The sequence below is a fragment of the Nematolebias whitei genome, chromosome 1 (assembly GCF_014905685.2).
Source record: "Nematolebias whitei isolate Nwh7 chromosome 1, NemWhi1, whole genome shotgun sequence".
NCBI lineage: Eukaryota > Metazoa > Chordata > Actinopteri > Cyprinodontiformes > Rivulidae > Nematolebias > Nematolebias whitei.
In genome coordinates this window covers 58,737,118-58,757,343 of record NC_056498.1, presented here as the reverse complement: position 1 = coordinate 58,757,343, position 20,226 = coordinate 58,737,118, and the positions used below count along the sequence as shown (strand labels likewise).

At 38.8% G+C, this 20,226-nt stretch overlaps 2 protein-coding genes across 2 annotated transcripts in view; one reads left to right on the top strand and one right to left on the bottom strand.

Annotated features, from left to right (window-relative positions):
* Positions 1-41: 41 nt before the first annotated feature.
* prepl (prolyl endopeptidase like) lies at positions 42-8,044 on the bottom strand. Its single transcript, XM_037679468.1, has 15 exons — positions 7,881-8,044; positions 7,299-7,427; positions 6,934-7,000; positions 6,552-6,726; positions 6,376-6,461; positions 6,150-6,276; positions 5,850-6,066; positions 5,285-5,476; positions 4,880-5,092; positions 4,488-4,663; positions 3,242-3,458; positions 2,861-3,010; positions 2,569-2,695; positions 393-481; positions 42-201 (listed from the first exon to the last, which is right to left on the bottom strand). The coding sequence occupies exons 1-15, from the start codon at positions 7,998-8,000 to the stop codon at positions 124-126; spliced, it is 2,163 nt and encodes a 720-aa protein (XP_037535396.1). The 5' UTR covers positions 8,001-8,044; the 3' UTR covers positions 42-123.
* A 484-nt stretch (positions 8,045-8,528) lies between these two features.
* Positions 8,529-20,226, top strand: part of camkmt (calmodulin-lysine N-methyltransferase) — a 133,033-nt gene continuing 121,335 nt past the window's right edge. The window contains exons 1-3 of the mRNA XM_037697436.1: positions 8,529-8,693; positions 9,286-9,458; positions 9,914-9,978. Of these exons, the coding sequence (XP_037553364.1) occupies positions 8,532-8,693; positions 9,286-9,458; positions 9,914-9,978 (400 nt within the window). The 5' untranslated portion in view covers positions 8,529-8,531. The remainder of the gene's footprint in view (positions 8,694-9,285; positions 9,459-9,913; positions 9,979-20,226) is intronic.

Below are 20,226 nucleotides of genomic sequence, written 5' to 3'. Positions count from 1 at the left end.
GCTACAATTACAGATCAGTGTGCTGGTGATATTCTCTTCTTTAAGAGTATTGTTAAAGATTTGCCCATCGATGTCATCTGAGTTGTAATTGTAAATGTAAATGTTTGCCTCTTGGCAGCGATGCTATCTCTTCCTCTTGCGTCGAGGCCGTGGACCGCCCAGACTTAGTTCTGTGTAAAGAAATGCAAGCTTGAGGGCCTCCTGTATCAGACAGAGCATAAAAAGGACATAGCAAAGCTTCAATCTTAACAGTTCAACATTTCATTTTTGATGTAAAAGTGAGAACATTATTAGGTTGAACGTAAAATGCAGCATTTTAAAAAGGAAACTCTTTTAGACAAAGAAGTAGGATTGAAACATTCAGATGTAGCCACACCATCCCAGTCTCTTACCTCCTCCAGAATCTGCTCAAAATTTTCAGGTCCGAGGTGATTTACTCCAGGTTGGAGGTTAAGAACTATGTTTGGTGTCTGTTTACAATCTAAAGGGGAAATAAAGACAAAGACTTAAATATTATGTTAAACATTTATCTTGTATGCTCTGCATCTTGGTTACTTTTGACTGTCCTTTCTAAATTATCCACCTTTCTTTTCCCTGTGGTACTGACTGTTTCACAAGTGTGGTCTTGACCTTGACAGCTCCCAGTCTGTGGAGACTAATCTCCTGTTCTGATACACTATCTCTTTACCATGCTAATGGGCCTGCCCACCCGCCTGGATGTGTCTATGCCATCAGCACTTTATCAAAGACTCAGGAGAACAGAGAGAGAGACAGATTAGAGACACATATGCACAGGCACTAAAGCTGCTTGGTGTGTGCATGAACAACAGGAGCGTGAGATGGTGAAGGAGAGAGATAATATGTGCATTTGAAACAGGAAGAGAGGAGGCGGTGTGCGCGTGTGAGAGAGAGAGAAGGGGTGTAAATAAGGAGTACCACCAACGTGGTGAAAGAAGATTATAAGTGAGAGGGAGAAAGAGCCTGTCTGGGGAAAATGAGAGCAATTAGCTGACATATGCACAGGCTTTACCACAACGAGACCAATGCTACACTTTGGACAGACATCCCCAGACACCCATACACCTATTACTGCTGCCTCTCCTGACCTTCACATTGACACTGCTATTGGGAGATGATCCCATGCTATAAAACCGCAGTTGAAGCAGAAATAACACCTAAAAGCAAATAGAAAAATCTATGCGGAATTTGAAATCCCATCTGCCATGCACCCAGGAAAACACCTTTATCCAAACAAAGGTGCAGAAAATTGTTTTTAAAAAAGGGTGCAAACAATTTTTTAATGTAGAAATGTCTCCTAATTGCCATTCCCAAATTTGGAATTATTACAATGTGACATCAAACTTAAGTGCTCTTCACAAAACAAAAAAAAAATGAAGAAAATTTTATATATATATATATATATATATATATATATATATATATATTTAAAGGTTTTTTTCCCTACAAGAGCTCAGAAGGGAATGTTGTAGACAAAGAAATTCTTCTATACACCACCGAACACAACTGTAGTCCATGAAATGGCTATATAAAACCACCAGCCATAAATTAAAACAGTCAATGTTGTCTGAGCCTATGAAATTATTAGATAAAAAAAAAGAGATATGACAGTGCAATTGGTAGTTGTGGAATCCATCATTTCACCTAAAGCACGGTTACACAGTGAAATAAAGCAGTAGCCAACACATTTCTCAGAGCTGATGCACAAACAAGCATCTTGCTGATTGTATATCAGTATCACACACTCTACAGATATATAAAAAAATCTTTTCTCAACCATTCATAAAAATACATGGCAAAAAAATGTGAAGGGCATGGTCAACCTACTTTGTCATTTTGAGTGAAAAGCAAATTAAAAACTTGTAAAAGGTTCACAAATTTACGATTTATTGCAGTGAGGTAAAAGAAAATCCACAGAATATGTGATTAAATATTTCCAGGTATGCAGCTCCTTGCATGTATTCAAAAACTGATTTGCAGATTTAGCCTATGACCACACACGTTTATGCAAATGTTTATTAAATCATGTTTCTTAAAACTGGGTTTGTGCACCTGCAATGAAAAATTATTGCAGGAAGTACTTTGTAGAGATTTAAACCTGTTGAGAAATTTCTCGGTCATTTAAACATGAATAAATATGTGTTTGATTTTTTTTTTACCGTTACAACATGACTGCTACAGTACCTACAAATAGGTTCTTTGTTATTTTGGAATTTCAATATCAAACTGGGTTACATAAACAGTTCTGAACTATCAGAGTATGGGAACTGGACCCCTGTTGATGTTCTTTGGTTTCTGTACAGATTTGCAACAGATCCACTGGGCTTTGTGGGTTGCAGGTTTCTCAAACTGTTTTTTTTTTTTTTTTTTGGCCACAGTGGGCATATTGTCCTACTGGGAAGCCACAATGGTGTGTGTTTGGTCTAACAATGTTCTTAATGTGTGTTATATATCAAAGTAACATCCAAATAACAGCATAAAACATTAAAGGCTTTAGTATTCTGGCTTATGAATGAAAATGACAAACGTGTTGTGTATGTGTGGAAGTACCTGTTTCAGGTTTCATGCTGAAGTGTGCATGAATGGCTTCTTTAAGACGCTCAGTGTATTTGAGGACACCCTCCAGGGGAACTCTGGGGTCACCGCTGTAGGCTGTCAGCAACATCGATGGATACTGCTGTCTCCCACAAGCACAAAATCAAAAACACATTATCTCGGTTCTACTTTAAAAGGCCTTCAATGGTTTAAAAATAAGCAAAATGTTCTTCACTTTTACACTGTCATTCACATAAATAACAGCAGCAACATTTCCCCTTCACTTTTTCCATCTTTCTCTGAATACCTGAGATTTAATGTTGTGAAGGGGACAGTAGGAAGAAATGATATGTTTGTGTTTCAAGTTCCCCACAGGGTCCCCCCATTCATCTCTATCCTCCAAAGTCAGAGGAAGACTGGGATTCTCCATAGTTCCCAACACATCCAGAAAAGGAGCCTGCACACAGAAGTGAAATGCTTCGAATAAGTGTGGATGCTTTCTTTCACAATAAAAACCTGTAATGCAACCGATTTAAGATGTTCAATTTGTAGTATACCTTTTCATATTTTAATTTAATTATCTGCCTCTGAGGAACACAGGCTACAATATTCCATCCACACACAGTTTAAAAAGATATAAGCTATCACACACACAAAAAAAGAAACTTCTTGACATTTAACATCTTACTTGCAGCGTTACAGCCCGCATCAAGTTCGGGTTTTTGTTGCATAGTGCTCCCACTGGCACAGCTCCAGCACTGCAGGCTGTAAGGGCAGTGAGTGAAGGAAAAGAGATTCCTAAAGAGAAAAGGTGATGGAGACAGGCTTGGAGGTCCTCTACTTCCCTCTCCTTCCCTTCCACTCGAGCCTGTCTTTGCCAGGAAAGGCCACGCTCTCCTCCACCTCTACAGAGTGTAAAAAGCAAAACGTATGTTCACATCAACACATGAAGTGAGAACTTTTAATTGTATTATTAGTCATGACTTTAGTACATTTTCCTGCAGCAAATTACAAAAAACAAAACAAAACAAAAAACCCCACAGCTTTTAAGAGTACATGGATTACATTAGGAAGGTTTGCAATGCTGCACATTTTTGACTGGCCAGGTACTTCAAGTGTACATGTGGTATTTTACTCGTTTTACTCCTCTCATGGTAAATTGCCATTATAAATAGCTGAAATCAGTTTGATGTCAAGTAGTTTGGTTGTGAAAAAGAGGCACAAAAGTGCTATTGGTTGTTTCACAACAGTCAGATTACAATGTTCCAATATAAACCATCCACACCTCTGCATAGCCTTAAAAACATAATGGACAGATGGTAAAACTAGCAGGTCGCCCCGGCTCAAATCCTGGACGGTCTGGGTGGAGTTTGCATGTTCTCTCCGTGCATGCGTGGGTTTTCCCCGGGTACTCCAGTTTCCTCCCACAAACCAAAAACATGCATGCTAGGCTGATAGGTAACTCTAAATTGTCTCTAGGTGTGAGTGAGAGACTGAATGGTTCTCCATGTGTCCCAGTGATGGACTTTCGACCTGTCCAGGGTATGCCCCGGCTCTTGCGCAGTGACTGCAGGACATGGGCACCAGTGACCCCCCGCAACACAAAAAGCAGGTAAACGATAATGGATAAATAGAAAATTAAAAGTGTATGTCATTGTTTTGCTGTTGAATGTCAGTTTACAGCCCTGCAGCTCCAAACAGTCAGGGAGGATGTCGATTTTAAGATTTGAGTAGATTAATTTGCCAAAATGCTCCTAAACACAAATTAGGATTTAAAGAAAAACAGAGGAAACTGAAAAAATTATTAAATTTCTTGGAATATATGCACTAAAATATTTGAGGTATTTTATAAGCATGGTAACTAACTGCTATCAGTAAAAAAAAAAAAAAAAAAAAAAAAAACAGCGTAAATCAAAATACTTTTAAAGCAGTACCTGATGTGACAGTAAGCCAGTGCCCAGCCCTCCTCCAACAGCATTCTTCTTACAGGGCAGAAGTCCATGCAGAGATCTCTACCATAGGCTCCGTACACATGGACGAGCAAAGGCACTTGGCTCAGACTCTCCATAGGCACTGCATGGAACAGTGTCACTGGCACCAAGGTACCATCCTGGATGCAGGGAGAACATGTTGAAGAATGGAGTATTTAACTTTATTTTAAATTACCTCAACATCAAGCCTAAAATTGGTTGCGTGCAGTCATCACTTGCCCTTCTGTTCAGGGGGTGTTGCTGGTCAAATTCCAATAAAAATTATCAGTAGACATGTTTTTTTAAACTACAGAATGTTTATGTTGCTGCTGATAAGGCTCATCAAATGTTCTTACTTGGCTGCAGGCTTCCAAACGTGTTGTGACATACTTGGCTCGGTTCTCTGGAGAGGAAACATTACCAGTGCCTGATAAAAGAAGCCCTTTCTTGGGATATAAAGTGTATGGCGCAGGTGGTTGGACTGGAGATGATAGGAGGAATTCGAACTCATCTTGATGGTCTGCCAAGCCTGGTTTCTTGGTTTCGATGGCAAAAGCCCAGGTGGGGAGCTTGGGTACAAATATAGAATAAAAACATGAGACTTTATAACCAAGATCCAAAACAGAAAGCAATAAAACATCCGAAAATGAAGACGAAGAGTAAGCAAAAGGCAAATACAAGACTGATGATGACAAGGCAACAAATAAGCAAGTCCAAACGGAGTTTTACCTCTAATTAATCCTTGACTCTGTCATACTGACCTTTATAATCTTTGGGTGTTTGGGACGAGTCAGTGAAACCACAATCAGAGCGAGTTCACTCGCTGGCGTTCTTACAAGCAGCACACAATGGTCTCCGACCACATCCATGTCTTTGACTGTATAACCAGGATCAGGAGTATACAAAGACAGCCACGACGCCATGGACGGCTCAGAGAGGGGAGTCTGCACCACCTGATAAATATGAAAGAATAAAGCCTTTTGCTCAGAAAAAGTTTAAACTAGAATGTATCATTAGATTGTTCAATGTTTGAATTAATTTAATATTTTATTTTAAAAAAAATCACAGCAAATTGTCGATGAAGAAAAATTGCAGGGCACCAAAGTAAATAATAGTAAAAAAATTTTATTATTTCATAGGTAACTCTTTGATGCAAAAAGAGGTTAGCAGAAACAATAATTTCCTGGGTATACATCAGCGTGAAAAGCTCGTACAGACAATTATGACCTCAGGAGCAATTTTCTACATCAAGCAATTTAATGCAACAAAGTTGACATGGTTTTGATTTAATTTATGCACCTTGATTGTGCGCTGTACAAACTCTACCTGATATTCTTGTTCTGGCCCCGTGTTTGCCAGTATAATAAGGTGACCTTTCCAGTGCTCCACATGGTACAGGAGGTCCAGCTGGCGAGACTGAACCAGAAAAGGCTTTAACTGGGAAGTTGCTCCATCGATTAGTAGCACCTCTGAACTGGTTCTGCTGTTGCTGTTGATGGTCAGGATTTGTCGGTCTCTTGACTGGGCAACCTCAACAAACACACTGGGAGAAGTGGGGAAGTTGAATACATTTTACACGTTATTTAGTAGTAGAGACTGTGTACGTGCCACACATTGTGCACTTACTCAGGCTGAGCTTCCTCATACACACACGTTATTTTACTTCCACTGGAGGTCAGGTCCAGACGAAACACCGCGCTGGAGCGTAGGCCTTCCAGTGTTGTGTAAAACAGGACATCATCCGAGGCCCACTCTTCACTCATGCAAACAAGAACCTTCTATTTCAGTCAGACTCTGTCACCTGTAGCACAACTTTTTCCAAATTATTCAAACAAATTAAGCAACAGTTTACCAAAGCTGAGGACTCTCTCTAGCTTGAGTAGGATGTGTAGATTCAAACGGGACAGTTTTTTCTCTCCAAGTCGCACAACCACACACCTTGTTTATCATAATAAAAAAAACAAGATATTTCACTCAAACTGTTAATACAAAGCACACAAAAGGTTAAACTATTTATGTTTAATTTACCTTAGCTCTTCTTTGTGACTACATTTTAGCGTGGCGGCGAGATGCTTCTCATGCGGAGACAGACGTATTCTCTGGATTGTCCACTGAGATCGTTCTTCATTCTCAGGTTTTGTCTTCTCTTCGTCTCTACAAGCTTGTTCCAGGTTCACCACATGCTCAGGCTCCAGTTCACCTGCTAATATGGCGAATGCAAAATATTACTGGTAGTTTTCCAAAAAAGTTGAAGGACATGGAAACACATAAACATATAGGTATACTTTTAAGATAGTTCCATAATCTTGTTTTATAGAAGGGTAAGCTTTAAAAGTTTTCTGCTGCCGAGTTTCTGGTTTAATCAGTTGATAAGATTATCCACTAAACTAAAACCATGTTTAGTTCTTACCATCTCGTTTGTTTGTTCTGTAGATGCCATCATCTCGGATGAAGTAAATGTGATTATGCCCATGCACCTGTGAAAAAATATAATCAATTTTCAATAAAGTGAAGTGTTCCAAATCCAGATAGATGGATGCACAGGAGATGTCAAATTCCACTTGTAATCCCACACAAATATTCAAATACTGCGCTTCTGACGCCACATTGATTATTATAACAGACAATAAACACATTTTGATGTTTTACAACAAGTCAACAGGGAACTGATGAACTTAGAGCGCAATCAAAAATGTTAAAAACTGTAATATAATTATTTAACCTAACTATGCTGAGTTTATGCTCAAAAAACCATGAGCAGAAAACAGATCTCACCACAGAATGATCAGGTGTATTGGAAAACCTAGAATACACTGCCTTCAGTCTCCTGATGAAATACTCCTGCAAGTTCTTGTACTTGTCTGTGACCGAGCGGAGACGACCTGTTGGCGAATCAGAGGTTTCCTGAAAAACAAAAAACAACTTTATAATAATTGTGGAAAGATGCCACTGGATTAAAGCTAAAAAAAAAAAAAAAGCAATCAATGTATAAATAAATGTTTTCTGCACCAAAATGACCCAAACAGAAATTCATACTTGTCTATTTTATTGCCAAGAACATAAAAGTGGCAACTTCTCAAATCATATATACCTAATATGAAGTTTTCATATCTTTATATCCACTTTTATAGTTTGCATATCTTGTAAGAAATAGCATAACACAAAAAGATTATGGTAAAGCTGCTGTGGTATCGTTCAGTTGGAATTATAACAATGTAAATAGGCGTTTGGACACTGAGGTCACGTTCAGCCCTATAACCTAAAGAAACCGTTCTCGACAATTTAACGGATAGAAACCGAACACCAAGCCAAAGGTGAAAACAAGAAGCATCTTTAACATTTACTGAACACCCTTACCGACGTGCAACAACGCTGGGCAGACAAGGACAGCCGTAACCGTTTGGACACTGGAAGCTTACAGAACTTTACCCGAGAAAGTGAACGGAGACAAGCAGAGGAACACGGAGACAAAAACATTTAGAAGGTTTCACCATTACAGCTGTGTTTAGGTGGTGCTATTTAGCTATCCGTTACTATCAGCAGCTGTATGTGATATTTACGTAGATAAAAGCGCCGTATACGGTTAAAAAAATATGCATTTAGGACGTTAACATTTACTATTTCGTCGTAAATCAACTTGAAACGGTAACATTTCTAGGCACGTGCATTCAACTTCCTAAACAAAGCCAGCTTGGTGACGTAGGGAGACTAGCCAGGCTAAGCTAATCGAACTCAACGGAGCCGAGCTCACAGTTAGAACTGACAAATCGAGAACGATAGCTTCAGTGATCTACTTTTATGGCTGGATTGGCAAGCGTGTACGGAAGTAAAATGTAACAGGTGATTTCAGTAGAGCCATGTCTGTGATCTTTTATAATTTGTTACATTTTACAAGAAGCCATGCTTTTTTCTACATAGTACCCTTGTCATTAATATCAACTGTGACAAATATTTAGTGTGAAGTCTGCTCACAGATTTATCCGACAAGGATTTTTCGACGGTAATAAGATGGAGAGAGACTCCACCGGCTCAGCAGAGAAAACCGAGCCGGTTTCATCGTGTACAGCCAACAAAAATGAAGACCCCTGCGCAGCTAAAACCCGCACCTCCCGGGGAGGAACCTGTGTTGCTACTCGTGTTGCCCGGGCCAGATGGACTCTTCTGAGACAGGTATAACGCTTTAAGCAACACTGCTGGCTGAAACATGCACCATTTTAAAATCTATTGGAACTAAAAATGTAGACCGATTATTTATCATGTTGTTTGATTGGTTTCCAAATGATACATATATATATATTTTAGAAGTGTCCATTGTCCTTTTGAAAAGCAAGCAACTTTGCTACTAAGGTATAAAGTCACAGCAGAATAACAAGAAGAATAGAAGGACTTTCAGAAGCAGTAATAGCAGATAAAAACACCAGACTCAAGAAGACATTTTAGATTAGTACAGATGGCTTGTTGTGGTAATTAAACATGTCATTAATTCAGCTTTATGATGGAGAGAAGATGCTGATTAGGGTCAAAAGAGGCAAACTGACTGGGCTCGTAGACTATGACTGCATATAGTGATTAATGTATTCTTCCAAAACCAATGTAAAACTAGCTGAAAGTCTTGACGATCTGTGTTGTATATTAGTATTCATAAAACACTCTTCTTCATAAAACATGACCCATCAATTCTGCATGCGTCACAGATTAGGACGAATGAATGAGATTTGTCTATCATCCTAAAATTCTTCCACTCCTCTTGTTTCTCTCACAGGTGTTGCATCAGAAGGAGACAGATGGTCCAGAGGTTAAAGAGGTGTCTGTTCGCAGATTCGCCACCTTTGACCTTTTCATCAGGAAAACACTTTGTGAACACAGTAATACCTCAGATGACCAGTGGGTGGAGTACAAAAGTGTCTACTTTCCAGAGTACAGTGCCTTCCTCAGGTATATGCTTCAAAAAAGTTTCTCACACATAGTGTAAATTTGTCACGTCACAAAATCACTGAGAAAAAAAAAAAATCTAACTGAAAATGATTTCAGCTTGTTGCTTTTTGATCAAAATTTCAAATATACCTTATCTTAATTTTGTAGTTGATGCTGTAGCAGCTCCACTGCATAAAATGTTAAGGCGTATGCTTTAAATGTCTTTCAAAAGTTTTTGCTTTTATAGATAAAATCTAAAAGAAAATTTGAAGAAAAAAATAGAAGATTTTTAAAGTATTTAATAGTTTATATTTTACATTAATGATATTTTATATTGTAGAAATATAGCACATGTAAAGATAATTTGTTTGCAACTTGAATATTAGATAAGAGCCAATCTGTGTTTGATGGAGCCATGTTTTGACCAGTACTCGTGCAGAAAACAGTATATTTATCTATATGTTTGCATTTCTCAGGGAGAACCTGGGACCTCTTAGAGTTAATGAAGTACTCAACAGCTTTGACAACACTGGAAATGTCTGTAAGTGCATATTTTATTGTACTATTATGAAGGTGTCGTTTTCTTAGCGTATTCATGCCAGTATTTCAATGCTTTTGTTTTACTCATATTTCTCTCTGTTTTTTTATTAATATTGAAACACATGCACACTGATACAATTGTGTTGTTCACAAGCTTACAAGTATTAGTGCTGCATTGTTGTCTTGTCCTCGTTCACTGTTACAATTCTCTACTCGTGTATCTCAATCAAATGGTTATGCTTCATTTGAAACGGATCTCGCCAGAACAAGATCCGGGAACTCTCTCATTCTGTCAGGGTGCGTTCCCCAGGACCCCCCACCGCCACCAGCCGGTCCGCTTGGTATTTGTGTTCTGGCAACGATCGGTTTACAAATTAAGCCCTGCATGACATGCACAACAAAGTTATAGTTTATGCTGTTAGAGGATTGGTTTAGGGAAAGTGTGTTATATTGTGTGGGTTTTTAGCAGTTTTTATGTACCATTTCTGACCAAATACCTTTAAATGTGCCTAAAAAAACAGAAAGTAGGTTGCAGCATTGTAAGTCGATGGCAAGAGTGGTTTGGGTGAAAATAAAAAAAAAGATATTTCACTTGGTTTAAATGGGAAGTGTAATTTTAATTTTAAAAAGTATTTTTTGAAGCATTACACTCTGTGCTGTAAATATTTCTGTAGTTTTGTATTTATCACAATGAATCAGTTCATATGTGCATGGCTACTTGTTTACAGACAGCAACAGTCACAGTCTGTGTTTTTTTTTTTTTTTTTTAGATTTCAAAGGATTACTATAAGTTAAATATTCTTATTAGGTCACCGTTTTATGTCATTATATTCACAATATATTTTGCCTAATATGTGACCTGAATTTCGGAAATTTGCGTTCTTTACTGCAAAATAAATTAATAAGACAATAATGCAAAAGATTGTTAGAAGCTACAAAGATATTTATGCTTAAACAATAATAAAAACACAGAAAACAATAAAAATATATTTAGTTCTATAATCCTAAAGCATTAAAATATTTAGTATTCTGTTTTAAGTCATTATGTGTTGCACTCTGTGTTTGTCCATCTTCAGGATATGGTAAATGGACTGTAGTTATTTAGCAACTTTCTATCTTATTAAGATACTCAAAAGGCTTTACTCTACAATCTGTGTCCTCATTTACCCATTCATACAGCACTCTACTATTTCTATACAAAGACTAATCAGAGCTTTATCACATTCATACACCAATGAAACACACATCGGAGGCAATGAGGGGTTCAGTGTCTTGCCCAGGGACACGTCAGCATGTGACTGCTGGTGGAATCGAACCCCCAGCTCTTCCATTGGAGGACGACTGCTCTAACCACTCAGCCACAGCTGACCTTAAATGATAGAAAATGTCAGGGGTTGGTGAGAGCAGCCAGGCGGTTTCAGAATAAGTCAGGGATGAACAACAGGAAAGCTGGCTTTTTTCTTGTTGTTGATGTAATCAAATGCTATAATTTATAGCAGAGATTAGTGGCATTTAAATATTTTACCTCCTAGAATGGACAATCTCCTTTCTTTGCAAAAAGTTGCAGGCATTAAAAAAAAAAAATCCTTGTGTCAACTTTGTGCTCTTTACAATTGCCTTTGATTTGTGGATACTTCATTGATGCTCTTACGCATGTGTTTACCTATCTACATAGTAATAATTATTATAAAGATGTCCTTGGTTCCAATCGAGACATAATGACAACCGCACCCCCCTTTCACATTCCCTCTTTCTCAATTTACAATCCCTCTCCATAGCGTCCCTCATTTTTCTCTCCACCCCTCCGTCCCTCTCAGCTGGAGTCATGCTTGGCCAGATGGGTAACAGAGTTCCTGACTTGGCCAATGGATTAGCACAGCCGGAGATGAGAGCATAGAGGAAGGGAGAGGAGAATAGGGGGAGAAGGTGGGTGGGCATGCCAGAGGTGGAACGTGTGTGTATGTGTGCATGTGTGTGTGTAAGGAGTGTAAAGCCACTATAGCAAAAAGACCTCGTTCCTCAAACAATGGGGCAACCATTTCCCTCCTGTTCTCCGTCTCATGTTTGGGACTAGTAATGCGTGAGATCAATTAGGATTGGTTGAGAGGAGGCTCTGAAAGGCCCAGAGGTGACCCTGTCAGGGCTCTGGGGTATGTTTTTGGGGGTGGGAGTCAGACAGAAACCTTGCTTAATCCACAAACATACACTTTTATGTTTGCTCTTTCAAATATATACAGGTAGGTACACTTGTAATAATCCACTGCTGCTACCATGCTAATAACCACATTTTCCAATCACCCGCCCTCGTACGCTCTCCACCTTTCCTGCTGTCTTGATAATCCCCTACCCCTGAGGTGTGGACAAGCCCAAATCCTTGGGGTCCTTGTCCTTCTGAATAGCGGGCTAAAAAGCCTGGCCGGATTAACCCACCACATCCAAAATGTGTGGATTCAGCTTAAAAGTGCTACCCCCTCACAGCATGACCCCCCTCTCCTGCCATTGTGTTTGTTCCACAAGTGTGCACGTACGTGAACAATATGTTGTTTCTTAAAAGTGAAGATAAGCCAGAGTCAACGGTTTTGTTATAAGAAGTGGGGAGCAGACAGGCATCTCAATAAGGATTTTAGGAAATGGAGAATCTGTCTTCAGACTGACATCATAGTCTGGACTTGGAAAACGTACCTTTTGAATAGGTCACATATTCCCAATTTAAAATTCTGATACAGCCAGTACAGTATTACAACACTACTTTATGAAACATTATAAAAAAAATATTTCGACTAAAGAAATGAACATAAAGTAGAATACATTAAGTCTTTGTATCGACTTTTTATGTAGAATCAAAACATTTACCAGAGCATCATGAAATCTGATTCTGGGGTCACTCAGGTGTGTTACAGGAGGGATTCTTTATAGGTCAAAGGTGACTGTCATCCATGTTTGCACTTTTAAAAGCATTCTTCTAGAACGCCCCCCTCCTTGTGGCCACACAGAGGTCATGAAATGGCAGTTACATTTGTAGCTCGTTATGTCTCACTAATAAATGACTGAACCTCTGTCATATTAGAGGTCATCACTTCGAACTAATTGAACTCTGAACTTGTGACCTTCTCAGTTTTTGAGTTGACGGCGGGAACTTGTAATTGCAGGAAAGCTTTGTGCACGCATCTTTGGGGTTTTTAGAAGTGCTTGTTCCCTGTTAAGGGGTCAGGATTTGAGGATGCAATACCGGTCCCTTGGGGTGGAGTGACCCAAATGCGTCACAGACTGTGTGGATGGGTAATTGAGAGGGTTTTGGCATTTTAAACCCTTCCCACACTCTTGCAGTATTCTAAACAATGTTTCTAAACTCTAAACCAGGCCTATTCAATAAAACCGCTCAGGGGGCTGCAGTTTCTGAAAGCCAACGGCTCGGGGGCTGGACATCCAGGGATTAAAATCATTATATAAATAAACCAAAGTTTAAAATGATCCGTTATCTTTTAAATTTGTTTATTTTATGGCACTGAATCATAAATGCAATAAAACCAGAACCCAAACCCAGAAACACCCCCCCCCCCCCTTAAAAAAAATTAATTATTTTTTTTATGAAGTGAGCCGGATTGAAGTCTGGAAATGGCCCACAGGCTGCCAGTTGAATAGCCCTGCTCTAAACTCTCTAAAAGAGTCCAGAATGTCATGATTTCAGCTCCCTGCCTCCGCTGCTCTGTCACCTGCAAGCACTCTTGGCCACGCCCACTTCTCCACTCTGCACATTGAACAGCTGATCAGCTGCAGCAGGAAGTTTATCCTGCAGTATGGGCTGCACAAAGCTGCAGGACGAAGCTTTTTCTGCATCTCTGGGCTGCACAAATATGCAACAGGTGCTAAATAATTTTAAATCATTTATTTTAAATAAAAATTCCATGCCGATCGTGCGGCTCATCCATCAATCAGCCAATTTGTGTGTCATGTCCACTCTTATTTTGCAAAACCACGATAGAGCGAGTCCGCGATAAACGAACCACAAAGTAGCGAGGGACTACCGTCAGTCAAAAGATTTAGGGTGAAGTTTTAGTTGAAAGTGAATGAAAGATGCAGTTTAAGGTTGAAGTTTGAGTAAACGCAGTTAGTCAAGTAGTCATTTTGATGATTGTTAGAAACGTGCTGGAAATGATGACGACTAAATGTTCCTCTAGAAGGCTGAAAACGTGGCTTGTAATCAAAAGCCAAGCATCCTAATGAAGTCTAATAGAGCCTTCTTCAACACATCTGTCATCATGCGAATGGTTACCAGCCTTTCAGCCTCTCAGTCATCCCTATTATCTCCCACCGACTTCACCTATCACCCCCGCTGGTAAATACTATAAGCCCTGACTGCTGAGTACTGTAGGCAGCGTGGCGGGGCGCTGATCATTTCTGTGTATAGCTCATGTTTGTGGAGGTATGGAAACTGTTTCTGGCAGGTGGATGGATTTATAATTTATAATAATGGGAGGGGTATCAGTCTACAATGATAAAAAAAAAAAAAAACATCATGCAGTGGATAACAATGTTTTAAAAAAAAAAATCCTTTTTATTGTTTTAGCAAGTTTTTACTCGTATTTTTGTAACTTGGGAATTTTGTCATTGCCGCGTGTTTTTTAATACAATATGTTGCACTAGTGTCAAAGTGATTGTGTGTGTGTCTGTGCACATTTGAATGCGTGTTGTAATAGGTGCCCCCCTGTAGCCTTCCCTTGTGCCAGGCCTTTAGCGCAGCCCTGTTTGCATAATTATGCTAATTCATTGTGCCATAGTGCTAATTAGACCTTGTTAGACAATAGCGCTAGACTGGGAGCTGGCAGGCGTGCACACACATCCGCAGCCACACGCTCGCTCAGACTGTTGTGTCAATGACAAGATTTGCAGTCCCCCTCTGCGCTGTTTATAACATGCTTTCTATAGAAATCACTCTCCACTGGTGTGCTCTGGACTGAGCTCAGGTGTCTCTTACGATTTTGATTTAAACCGGTGGAACAAAATCGATGTGAAAAGAGAATCTCTCACGTCTTTCGGAAATACATTACTGGTATTTTTTTTTTTTTTTCTCAGAAGCTATTATTATTAACTTCTTTGTCAGCATTTTTTTGAATAAAATTATTTGTGCTCTCTTTTTATATTGTGATGTAACCATTTATTCCACGTTATTTTATGTTCTGATCATGTCAAATTCAAGAGCGTAAAAAAATCAGATTAAAGGCTTTTAGGACAATATATGGTACAAAAATTCACGTTTTTCATCATTTAAACAAACTAATGGTCTCAAAACTATTTTAGTTATTTTCTCATGCTTTGCAAATCAGGAGAAATCAATAAAGTCCTGGATTGAAAAAGCCCTTTTTTTTGGTAAAGAAATTCATTTGCATTCAGTTTTGTGTAGTTTACGCTACATTTACGACAAGTTATCCACAAAATAATAGGAAGTGATTTTGTTTGTTGGTGTTAATTTGATGCTTCAAAGATTACCTTGTTCCATTAAAAAAACAACAACAATAAAACATTGCTTGGTTAACAAACCCAAGTGTTTTAAACAAAGCACAATAAAAGACAATTTTTCATATTTGCTATTGTATGTTCTGTACAGTTGGTTGGAAATGGCAGACAGAAAATGCTCCAACAATAATGTTCAAGAGCATTTTTAGCCAGTGCCATAGTAATTGTTTCTAGGTCTATAATTTAGCCACTAAACATAAAAGACAGTCACACAGTAAGTGGATGTGGCTTTTTAACTGAGCACGTACATGAGCATGTTGTGTACGTGTGTGTGTGTGTGTCCCTTTGTGGCGCAGGAGTGGGGGCTGGTGATATTGCAAGCAAGACTTGAGTGGCTTGAGGGCACATTGAAAGAGTCGCTAGTTGACTTAATTGGAAGTAATTGATTTTTGCTCCCGTAGCCTCGTCTTCTCTCCCCATAAACCGGAGGAAACAGGAAACCAAGACTTGCCTGGAGTACAGTTGGATGGTAGAAGCTTCTTGACACATAAGAAGTAAACAGTTGCCACACTTTGGACAACATCTCTCAGCATAACTTGATGCTAATGTGCAGACGTAAATGTTTTTTGTTTGTTTGCACGTGCATGGTTCTGTTCCTTGCAGTTAACCGGCATTATGGCTTTGAGCAAAGAACAGGGATTGATTGAAGGTGAGCTGCTGGGTGTAACTTTGCTCAGGGAGGTTTTTCCCCCCCTTTATAGTGGGCAGTTGCTTATCTGAATTTGTACCAGACTGCGTTGTGTGTGGTGTGTGTGTGTGTGCACACTGTTACGGGTAAGCGTTGAGGATTAAGTTCAGGAAATGAGTAGAGCGTTAAAGGGTGCTTCCCTGCCCAGTGCTTTTGCATTGTCACCCCTGCTAATACTCAGCTAATTACAAGGACATACTTTAACAGCAAGCTCAGCTATAAGCCTCATCTCCCTCCACTTCATTCTTTCCTTTTCTTAGGTTACCCCTCCAGCTTAAAATCTGGGGTGAAGTGAAAGAAAAGGAAAAAGAGAGTAATAACAGGCCCCCCTTCTCCCTAAAAGCTCTCCCTCCCTCTGGACGGATATAATTATTGGATTTTTCTCCATTTAAAAAACCCAATCGCTATACACCCATCCTCCTAGCGATGTGTTCCTATGGTGCTTAATCTCGACATAGGAGGGTTAGTCTAACCATGTATCACATGCACAAAGAAACAGTGTATAAGAAGAGAAGTCACCGAGTGGTGAACATAGAGGAATTGAACATAGTGCAATCTAGAAGGCCATATCACCTACACTGAATATATTCCACTCCGTTCTTCTCTCTTTACTTCATTAAATAGATTATTTGCACATATTAAGTTAGAAAAAATACAAAGTCAATAAAAGTTAAGCATCTGCAATAACATCTTGGTCTGCAGCTTATTAGATGCTATGCTAACTCTCAAGGTAATTGTTGCTAGAGACTTTTTTTTTTTCACCTGTCAGACTTTCAGCTTTAAATCATATATTGAATAAGTCACTTCAATCAAGACTAAATCATTATAATTTTAAAGCTCATTTCCCCCTCTTCTTCTTATTAGTTATAGCATTTAGCCTTGATTGCAGACTTTCAAGTTACCTCTAGTATAAAATCTTTTGAATCAGCCTTTTTCATATCATCTCCAGCAGTCACAATAATGAATACCGCTTTAGGCATAACTACACTGAAGGGTGGACATTTACTCAATACTGCATGTATTTTTCAAAATGCTGCTTCATAAAATGGATTAATTCATGCACTCAGAACATTGGCCAAAACAGTCAAGGTTAGCCTTTATTTTAATGTTGATATTAGCATTTTGCCTGTTGCATACACAATAAATACACATTAATGTATATATTTACCAAAAACGTATACGCAAACTTAAAAGTGCAGAGTGGGCTTCCATTAGGGAGTGATTAGCGTATGGTAGTTAATTTGGCTCTCTTCCCACTTGTACCCATCAAGTGCGCCATTGTGTACTTCCGAAGGCACATGTGCTTCAGTGCGTTTGTTTATGCATGTGCAAATCTGTATGTGTAAATCCCTAATGATGTTTTAAAACAAATAGATGATTAATGTGATTAGTGTGGTGGTTGGAAGTGGAGCAGCTATGGTAAATGGCTACATGGCCATATGGGAATAGGCTTTGGCTTCTCTCCAAACACTTGATTTTGTAGTGCTTGGCTATCTTGTGCCGGTTTCACCACAGCAGGTAGAACTCATGTCATATAGACTTTGCCAAAAGAGCCTCAGTAGTCTAATGCAATCACAGAACATTTCCAATTTTTTATTTTTTTTGTTTATGACATAATAGTATTGGTTGTTTTAATTCTGAGAAAGAGACCTATAGGCTAATAATCTAAAGTTATTTTTTTTCTTCTAATTTCTGATTTCTATTAAAAAACATTTTGAGCGGCAACACTTTTAGGGAACAAATTATCACTTTTTAAGAATGTCAGTTTACCTGTATGTTATTGCAGGTGTATTGTTCTTTGTTCATTCAATCAAATTCGATTCAATTCAAAAATACTTTATTAATCCCAAAGGGAAATTAAATCTTGTTGTAACTCTTCATCCTTGTTTCATAAGATATGTTTTAGATACTGATGGCTGTAGGCAGGAATAATCTTTTATAAAGTCTCGTCCCACAGTGGATCCGAAGAAAATAGTTAACTAAAAAGTTAGTGATGCACGATATTGGCTTTTTTGTCGATATGCCGATATGCCGATATGTTAAAACTTATTTGGCCAATAACCGATACAGATATTTTGAATCTCTAACCAGGATAATCACTGTGAAAAATCACATCACGTTACTGCTGATCTGTTTCATGCTGCTGTGTTCATTCATGCTCATCTGCTTACACAGACTCATTTTCGTGTTCTGTTCGGCGTAATGCTTTTATTGTTTTTATGCTACAGTATTAGTGCTTAGCGTATTTTTAGTTGATGTTTTTCTTCATATCTTAGATCTTATTACTGTTTTTCTTTTACTTTTTATTGTTAGATGTAACTGGGACCCTGTGTACATAATTTCGTTCCACCACATGCACCATGTGGTGCAAATGACAATAAAGAATATCTGTATCTGGATTTGTCAGAACATAGCCCTCTTATTTACTACAAAAATTGTGTAACATCTGTAAGAGCTGGTGACATATATTCAGTAACAGCCATATGATGTGCATAGCACTTTAACTTATATTAAATGAAAAGTGTTAAATGTTATTTATTAGCATTAGTAAACCTGCGATGCTGTCTCACTTGTGGAGGCTTGTTCCAGGTTCCTAGCTGCAGTGTGGGATCCTCTGCACTCTTGTGCATGAAGGACAACCTTCAAAGTTCAAAGTTTTTGTCTATCCATTGTGCTGTAAGACTAATCATGCTAACGGGGCTAACACTTGACGTCCAAATGTCTGGTAAAACTCACCCAAGTGCTATCGGTTATTAGCTTCTCAGTGACGTTGGAAATGATGGTTTGTAACTCAGGTAAGTCTAAGTCGGAAAAATATGACTGGGGATGATGTATCGAGGCTCAACATAGTCCAAAAATCTTCGGAATCCGATATCTTCAACAAATGAAAAACTTCCACACCGCCGACATTTTGACTTCTTCCTCTCTGCCGTGATCAGATCAGGTAGGTGCACGTGACGTCATCACGTTGTGCTGGCACTGCAGGCATCCTTACCTTTGGGTTCTCATACAAAAACAGCGCCTTTTATATCCGAGTTATTTTGATGGAATGGCAGATGTCAGATATTTAACTTTAACGCTAATATCGGCCGATACAATACCGTGCTGATAATATCGTGCATCCCTAAAAAAAATAGTTCTTGTCCCAGATTCACATCAGTACTCGGTGTTGTGGCTTTAACTTTATGGTTTAATTAACAGTGCCAAATGGACCCGCAGACAATATTAAGTGTGTGCTGAATTACTAGGAATTAATCAATCAATCAACATAATGCATTAGAATTATTGGCACTTAAGAATATTTAGTCAAAAGGCCCTCTAGAGAAGCAGAGCAGCTGCTTGTCAGCCCTCAGCTTGTCAACATGTCTTTTTTTTTAAGACTAATGTGTTTGCTGTTTAGCTAAAGAGCCATTAACTTGCTTTGTGACTCACTGTACAGCTTTAATGCACAAACTGCTAAAGTCACTTCTTCACTCTGTCAGTCTCTCTCAGTCTGGAGACTCTAAATAGCCCCACAGGGACCTTTAACTGTCAGTTGGCTGTGCTAATGCTAGGTGTTGACGGTAATTGATGTGCTACATGCTAATGTTAGCAAGTGCAGGGCTCTAAGGGGAAGTTAACTGATTTTCAAGTGCCCCCCTGGGAAACTGCCCTAACTGCTAACTGCTTCAGCATCTCTCTGGGGCTCCATGCTAAGGAAACTGCAGATTTGATCACAAACTGCTTTATCATGTCATTGCTTTACTTTATATTTGAGACCTTTAGGGGAATTAGGTTGTGTGAATTTCTCTTTTTAGGAGAGCTGCAGGACCACAAAAATTGTTTTTGTGATTTATATTTTATTAAGTACTGAAAAATGAATATTTAGATGTATCAGTGACATGTAATATGAACTTGTTGATCCTATTTTTAGATCTACTTTAGATCTACTCTTCTGTCTTTTTTCACCTCTTATAAGCATGCAAACACACGCATGCACACACGCACACACGCACACACGCACACACACACACACACACACACACACACACACACACACACACACAC

What these genes read in the sequence shown, in the direction of transcription:
- prepl (XM_037679468.1), bottom strand. Translation starts at nt 8,000, where the DNA reads ATGTTTTTGTCTCCGTGTTCCTCTGCTTGTCTCCGTTCACTTTCTCGG. An exon ending in TATGAGGAAGCTCAGCCTGA is followed by an intron (nt 6,067 to 6,149) that starts GTAAGTGCACAA and finishes CACTTCTCCCAG; the next exon opens with TGTGTTTGTTGAGGTTGCCC. An exon ending in GTTTGGAAGCCTGCAGCCAA is followed by an intron (nt 4,664 to 4,879) that starts GTAAGAACATTT and finishes CCCTGCATCCAG; the next exon opens with GATGGTACCTTGGTGCCAGT.